Raw genomic sequence first — 8,335 nt, 5'->3', positions numbered from 1 at the left:
TTAGTCATGAAGTAACAGAAATTTTGTATTTGCAGACAGCATAGTAAAAGGGGTTAGCATCAGGCTGAGCTGGAAGAGATTAGGTTGGAAGCTTTCTTACTATTTGGGCTGTTCCATTTTGTCAAGATGCTGGTGGCAGCTGAAGTTTTCAGATTAAGAAGTATTTTGCTCAGATTCTGCTTTAAACTAATGTCTATATACAGTATGAGAGTGTGAAATAGAAGAAAATGACAGAGACATTAAAGAACTCAAAACTCTCTGCATAATTTTTATGGTTATATATAATTTCCATGGATTATTGTCATGATCACTAGGCTAATGGTATTCCTGTTTCCCTAAGGCCATGGCCTAAAGGAAATAAAGTTATTGCAACTTACTCAAATATTTTTTTCCATCCCCTAGGTCCTACTTACAAGAGGAATATAACATTTGAAAAATCTGTTCTGGTGAATTATTTAGAGGAGTGGAGGCTAAAAGAATCTTTGTAAATGATGAGGACTTACTCCTTCTTGACAGTTTTGCTTTGGAGCTCTATGTTTCATGCAATTCATACGATGCCATCCCAAAAAAGGACTAATAAGCACTCACGCAGTGAAAGGATAACAGCATTGTCAGACAACGAAGGAAAAACACTGCGTCGCATCAAACGTGGTTGGATGTGGAATCAATTTTTCTTGCTGGAGGAGTACACAGGTCCAGATACTCAATATGTGGGAAAGGTAAGCCTTCTGTTTAAAGGATTCTTTAGAGGTGATGTACCTGACACCTTTGGTATTTTCCCTTCTCCAGAGTTGTTTTGCTTTTCATACAGCAATGATCCCAATTTCCCATTTAAGTCAAAAAACACAAGTCACGGACCACTTCCACAATTGTTCAAATTCTGGGAGAGATGAAGTAGTGACAAAGAATAGGAAATGAAAATGTTCTAATTTCTTATTATATATGCCCATGCAAATTTTATTACTGAATCATTTCCAGTTTTCAACTGTTGGAACACAAATATTAGTTAAAGGAATAGAGAATTTCACAGAATCACAGAATTGTCTAGGTTGGAAAAGACCTTGAAGATCATCCAGTTCAACCATTAACCTAACATTGACAGTTCCCAGCTACACCATATCCCTGATTTATGTCTTCATTCATCTACCTCGTGGCATTTGCCAGTATACTGGGATGTGTATTTCCTCAGGTGAAATATAGTATTCTATTTATTCATGATAAAACTTCTGTCTATTCACGATTCCAAGTATGGATAAAGTATGAGATCTGGTTTTCATAATTTCTGCAATAAACTGAAATCATTACTTAATGGCTTGAAAGACTTTCCATTCTTTGAGACCTATCTACATCAGCTATTGTTGACAAACACATCTTTGAATTCCATCTGTCTGTAGTTCTACCTTTCCTGATAACACACAACTCAAAGCTTTCCAGATTTTTAGCCCTTTGTGGTGTCTCACCATCAACAGATCTGTCTTGTGGTCTGGTATAACTAAACAATCTTGGTAGAGACCTAGAATACACACAGCAACCACCCAGAATTATTTAAAATTTAAGAAAATGTTTATCTTAGTATCTTTTAAGTTAATAAATGTCCATTCCAGCTTCTGTCATTCATCCATAATGCTGTTACTAGTCAGATCATCAGGTAGCAATCTCACTTGCTGGTGTCTACTAAACAGATTGAGACATTTTTTATTAAAAGACCTCAAAATATTTTTGAACATTTGTTAATATCTCTGGTTATGGGAGGCATGGTCATCTGGAAAATACAAAATCATCTCTATTAAGTAACAAATATCAAAGAAACCAACCGTGGTAACTATGAACTTGATTGTGACCTTATTTATATCAATACTACACCCATACAATTCTGTTTTCAGTGAAATTAACTCTGACTTGCAGTAGGGGAAATAAGATGAAAGCCAATAATTCCATTGCTATATCTGTTTATCAGTGAAACAAGGTTTGTTGTAGGCAAAGGGATCATCAATAAAAACTGAACTAACTGCATAAAGAGATTTCTAAATAAAATTTAGTTGGAAGTATCTTAAGTATGGAGTAAACTTGCAAAGAAAACATAAAATACAGTACACAATAATACGGATCTCTATAGCTGTAAGTTCTACTTAGTCTCACAGAAATATTTTCTTGTAAAAATAGAAAGCTATCAAAGAGAAGTACATATCAAACATAAGAGCTGATTCTAGATTCAGTCCCACTGCTGTAGATGAATGGACTCCAAACCATCTATGTCATTCTAAACCTCAATTAAGCTTACATCAAGACTGTTATCACAATGTCTTTTTCACACAAGGAATGTCTATGTGGTATATTACAACAGATCAAGGATCTCATAGCAACACTCCCTACCCTAGTGAGATTGAAGGATTACTACCCTCTCCGGGTTTTTCAGGTAGGTAGTGATGACATCACCAGGAGAAGGCCTAAAGCAATGAAGAGAGACTTCTGGTCCTTGGGAAAACTGCTTAAGGGGTCAGGGGCACAAATTGTGTTCTCCTCCATCCGTTTGGTTGGGGGGATGGATGAGGAAGATTACAGGAGAATTCCGCAGATGAATGGGTGTCTCCTAGACTGGTGTTACCATCAGGGCTTTGGATTCCTCAATCATGGGTTGGTATACAGGGCACCTGACCTTTTGACATTAGACAGAATGCACCTGTCCCAGAGCGGGAAGAGGATCTTGGGTCAGGACTTAGCTGGGCTCACTGACAGAGCTTTACACTGGATTTGAAGAGGGAAGGGGGCAAAACATCAGCCCATCTGAAGTGCATGTACACCAATGCACACAGCATGGGTAACAAAGAGGAGGAGCTTGAAGCCGTGATAAAACAGGAAAATTATGATGTCATGGCTATCACAGAAACATGGTGAGATGTCTCCCATGACTGGAGTGTGCCAATTGATGGTTACAAGCTCTTTAGGAGGGACAGACAGGGAAGGAGAGGTGGTGGGGTGGCTCTGTATGTTAGGGACTGCTATGATTGCTTTGAGTACAGGTGTAGTGAAGACAGGGTGGAGTGTCTTTGCATTAGAATCAGGGGGAAAGCCAACAGGGCAGATGTTATGGTAGGAGTCAACTACAGGTCACCCAACCAGGACAGAGAGATGGACGAGATATTCTATAGGCATTTAGGTGAAATCTCATGATTGCTTGCCCTTGTTCTTGTGGGCGACTTTAACTTCCCAGACATCTGCTGGAAATAAAACATGGCAGAACGAGACCAGTCCTGGAGATTCTTGGAATGTGTTGGAGAAAACTTCCTGACGCAGCTGGTGAGAGAACTGACCAGAGAAGGCGCCCTGCAGGATCTCCTCTTTGTGAACGGAGAAGGACTGGTGGATGATGTGGTGGTTGGAGGCTGACTAGGGCACAGTGATCATGAAATATTAATAGAGTTCTCTATTCTTAGAGAGTTCAGGAGAGGGGTAAGGAGGACTGACATCCTGGACTTCCACATGGCTGACTTTGCCTTGTTTAGGCACCTACTTGACAGGATTATTTGGGAGATGGTCCTGAATGGTATAGGGGTCCAGGAAGGCTGGGTGCTCTTTAAGAAGGAAGTGTTAATGGCTCAGGAGCAGGCGGTCCCCAGGTGCTCTAAGAAAAGCCGACGCCACAGAAGACCACCCTGGGTGAACAGGGAGCTTTGGCTCCAACTCAGGGAGAAAAGGAGAATTTAAAGCCTTTGGAAGAAGGGGCTAGCCACACACAGTGATTACAGAGAGGCTGTGAGGCTATGCAGGGTGGAAATCAGAAGGGATAAAGCCCAGCTGAAAATTAGTTTGGCCTCTGCAATCAAGGATAACAATAAATGTTTCTATAAGTATGTCAGTAGCAAAAGAAAGACCAGGGAGAGTCTCCATCGCCTGATAGATGCAGGAGGAAATATGGTAACAAGTGATTAGGAGAAGGCTGAGGTGCTTAATGCCTTCTTTGCCTCAGTCTTTAATAGCAAGACTAGTTGTACTGAGGGAATCCTGCCTCCTCAGCCGGAAGACAGAGACTGGGAGAACGACCCCCCTGCAATCCAGGAGGAGACAGTCAGTGACCTACTACAACACACAGACACACACAAGTCTATGGGACCGGATGGGATACACCCGAGGGTGCTGAAGGAGCTGGATGGCGTGCTCGCCAGGCCACTTTCCATCATTTACCAGCAGTCCTGGATGACTGGGGAGGTCCCGACTGATTGGAAATTGGCCAGTGTGACACCCATCTATAAGAAGAGTCGGAAGAGCGATCCAGGAAATTACAGGCCTGTCAGCTTGACTTTGGTGCCCAGGAAGCTGATGGAGCAGCTCATCCTAAACACCATCATGCAACACATGAAGGACAACCAGATGCTCAGGCCCAGTCAGCATGGGTTTATGAAAGGCAGGTTCTGCTTGACAAACCTGATCTCTTTCTATGACAGGACGACCTGCTTATTGGATGAGGCAAAGGCTGTGGATGTAATTTACCTTAACTTTAGCAAGGCTTTTAACGCCATTTCCCACAGCATTCTCCTGGTGAAAATGTCTGCTTGAGGTTTGGACAATCGCACACTCTGCTGGGTAAAAAACTGTCTGGATGACCGGGCCCAGAGAGTTGTGGTGAACGGAGTTAAATCCAGTTGGCGGCCGGTCACGAGTGGTGTCCCCCAGGGCTCGGTTTTGGGCCCACTCCTGTTTAACATCTTTATTGATGATCTAGACTAGGGGATCGAGTGCACCCTCAGTCAGTTTGCAGATGACCCCAAGTTGGGTGGGAGTGTTGATCTGCTCGAGGGTAGGGAGGCTCTGCAGAGAGACCTGGACAGGCTGGAGCCATGGGCTGAGGCCAACTGGAGGAGTTTCCATAAGGCCAAATGCCGGGGGCTGCCCTTGGGCCACAACAACCCCCAGCAGCGCTAAAGGCTTGGGGAGGAGTGACTGGAGAGCTGCCAGTCAGAGAGGGACCTGGGGGTGTTGATTGACAGCCGGCTGAACAGGAGCCAGCAGTGTGCCCAGGGGGCCAAGAAGGCCAATGGCATCCTGGCTTGTGAAGCAATAGCGTGGCCAGCAGGGACAGGGAAGGGATCTGACCCCTGTACTCGGCACTGGTGAGGCCACCCCTCGATTCCTGTGTTTAGTTTTGGGCCCCTCACTACAAAAAGGACATTGAATGACTCGAGCGTGTCCAGAGAAGGGCAACGGAGCTGGTGCAGGGTCTGGAACACATGTCCTATGAGGAGCGGCTGAGGGAACTGGGGGTGTTTAGTCTGGAGAAGAGGAGGCTGAGGGGAGACCTCATCGCCCTCTACAGCTACCTGAAAGGAGGTTGCAGAGAGCTGGGGATAAGTCTCTTTAGCCTAGTAGAAAGCAACAGGACAAGAGGTAATGGCCTCAAGTTGCACCAGGGAAGGTTTAGACCAGATATTAGGAAGCATTTCTTTCCAGAAGGGGTTGTTAGGTGTTGGAATGGGCTGCCCAGGGCAGTGGTGGAGTCCCCATCCCTGGAGGTGTTCAAGAGTCGGGTCAATTTAGAGCTTAAGGATATGCTGTAGGTGGGAATTGTGCTAGGTGAACAGTTGGACTAGATGATCTCCAGGGTCCTTTCCAACCTAGATGATTCTGTGTGTGAGATGCATATTTACACTGCACTTATCCAAACTAACTAAAAGCCATTAAACCTTATTACCATAGAGCAAAGTCCAGGAAAAAACCAACCAAACAAACAAAAACAACCCCCAAACCCAACCAAAACCAAAGGACTGTACAACAGTTGGATCTGAAATGATTCATTTCTTATAATCCAGATAACATGTTGAGATTTTTCACATTTCACTGCAAAATATTGTACAGAGGTCCTGAAAGAGAGGTCAGTATTATTGATTCTCTAAACACATGGAAATCACCCCAAATATCCTATTTTCCAAAGACATGGAGTCATATTGAAGTGATAAACTACATAAGATTGCGTTAACTTTAGAGCGGTTTATGACAAGACAAAATGATCAAAGTTTTGTCCTCAGTGAACCACAGTAAATACATTTGAGCTAGTTCAAATTAGCCTAGGTACATGTGACATACAAAACCAAGAGGGAGCTGCTACAAGTCAACTAAGGAATTTTAAAAAAAAAAAAAAAAAAGCAACAACTTTTTGGAACAATATTATTCTGAGAAAGGCTTAAATCTCAGGTTTAGTATTCTCCTGCTCAGAGTGATGGTAATTAATAAACTGGTATGTGTGAAGAGAGAGCACTTTTATTCCAACCAGTGGGGACTAGTTCATAGCAAGTATTCTTATCCAGTCCCTCTTTAATATGGATATGCACAAGCAGATGGGTTACTGGTGTAGAATAATAAATGTACTAAAAATTAAATAAACTGAATTAAGAAACTTTATCAAGAAATAGAATTCTAAGGGATCATAGCCATAATATTAAATAATTAGTTTTTTCACTCTAGAACAATTTTCAAACAATTCTAATCTGTTAGGTCATTGTTTGTGTTTTCTTAGTAATGCTACTTTCTTGATGCTTTATTTTGTTATGAGTGCATTCTGTTATTGGCAATGTGGTAAGAACATTTCTATGACGTAAAGGGGCATATTTTTTTTTATGAAGGATAGGTACATGGGATGGAGAGCTATTCTGTGACATCCACAAACCTCTCACTCCCACTGCTCAGCCCTCCAGATGACTTTAGACCAGCAGCTGGGACACAGAGGAACTGGACACTTGCTTTGACAGCTGGACTGTCCAAGTCCTGGCTGGCAGTCTGGTCCCTGTGAGAACACTTCTGTGTTGTGCTCAGGCCCCACTTGCTGTGAGAGGTCCCTGGAGGGAGGAGTTTTTCCCCCATATCTGAGGTGTTAACATCTTAAGTAGTGCTTTTTAAAATTAGATTGTTGTCAGCCAATGGCCTCACTACCCAAGTAACCACAGGATGACCTCTTTCCCCATATCTAAGGCCAAATAGCAGTTGTTACTAGGGTTACTCTCACCCTCTGGTCTCCTTCCCAAATATCTTCCAAGAATTGAAAGTAGTTAACAGCTCCATCATTCCTGATTCTTTGTTTCTTTCCTGTACATACTAGACTAATCTAAGCAGTTAGAGCTGGCAGATGCAATCAGGGTTTCATTTATCCAGTTGATGCTTGTGGATAGGCTTCACCCTGTGACAAGAAGTAACTAAAAAATAGGTCTGGTGTACTTGTAAGAAATTAACATATTCTTTCAAGATGCCTGTTGCCTACTGTGAATATTGAATATCTCAGTGACATGATCAATGTGAGGAATTTTCAGAGGGTGTAGTGAGGGGAACCATAATACTCATCCTGCCTACTAAGAATTCACAAAAAAGAAAAGGAAAAAGTGGATTACAACACAACATTGAGAATTAAATGTATGAGAGAGATTTCTTTTTAAAGGAAAAAAAAACCTATTGTCAATATTTTGTGAAATATGAAGGGGTTGAAAAATAAAACACCTGACTGTGTATCATACTGTGGCATTCCTTCGTTTCTGCGTTCTCCTTTTCCTTCACTAAATAGGGGCCATAGATCTAACTTCTCAGCCACTACTGACTTAAAGCCGCATACGAAACTTAAGAAATGAAATCTAAAACACTGACCTGCTATGAGAAAAGCCTATCAAATTTACTCACATCCTAAACAAACAATCCCAAGAGATAATAATCTAAAAGAAGTACATGCAATTTAGCAAGTATTAAAATGTTGCTGGGAATGATGTTCATTAATTAAAGAAAAAGCTATTAAAATGCACAGAAGGCTCTAACCAAGTAGCCAAGGGATAATTAGTTATATTTTCCAAAGCTAGTACTGATTTTATGTATCTACATTTTTAAATAACTTACCTGATACCCACTGAATGGAAATCAGTTGTGCAAAATGCCGAACATCCCATCTCTAACTCCAGTCATTATTAAATATCCCTAGGGATGAAGAAATAGGTCTAATGAAAACCAACAGCCATTTTGGAAAACACAGTCCTTTATGCTTTGAAACAATATACTCAAGTGATTTCAAGAGACAAGAGATTTTATCTCCTTTAAGTCACCCAATTAATTTTTTTACATGAAAGATAGTCTCTCCCTATATCAAACACGCACTTTGCTATTCAAAGGCTCCTAATCTTGGTGCGCAGATAATGTGTGAAGTTCCATGCAATGCATGTTAGATCCAATCATAAACTATACAGTCAGACACCTGTCATATCCCAGAATTTAAAAATAATAAACAAACAACTACATCAACATTTGTGTGCACCTGCAGCCTTTATTTTTCATATTAAGGGGGAAATAAAAAATCAGGTAAAAAAGAACT

At 41.5% G+C, this 8,335-nt stretch overlaps 1 protein-coding gene across 5 annotated transcripts in view; it reads left to right on the top strand.

Annotated features, from left to right (window-relative positions):
* Nucleotides 1-474: 474 nt before the first annotated feature.
* The window catches only part of CDH9 (cadherin 9), a 79,966-nt gene continuing 72,105 nt past the window's right edge, over nt 475-8,335 (top strand). For all 5 annotated transcript variants that reach the window (XM_074897861.1, XM_074897858.1, XM_074897857.1 and 2 more), the window contains exon 1: nt 475-719. In XM_074897861.1, the coding sequence (XP_074753962.1) occupies nt 489-719 (231 nt within the window). In that variant the 5' untranslated portion in view covers nt 475-488. The remainder of the gene's footprint in view (nt 720-8,335) is intronic.

Source organism: Athene noctua, chromosome 2, assembly GCF_965140245.1.
Source record: "Athene noctua chromosome 2, bAthNoc1.hap1.1, whole genome shotgun sequence".
In the NCBI taxonomy this organism is placed as follows: domain Eukaryota; kingdom Metazoa; phylum Chordata; class Aves; order Strigiformes; family Strigidae; genus Athene; species Athene noctua.
Note: the sequence above shows the minus strand (reverse complement) of the source record. Positions and strands in the feature narration are given on the sequence as shown.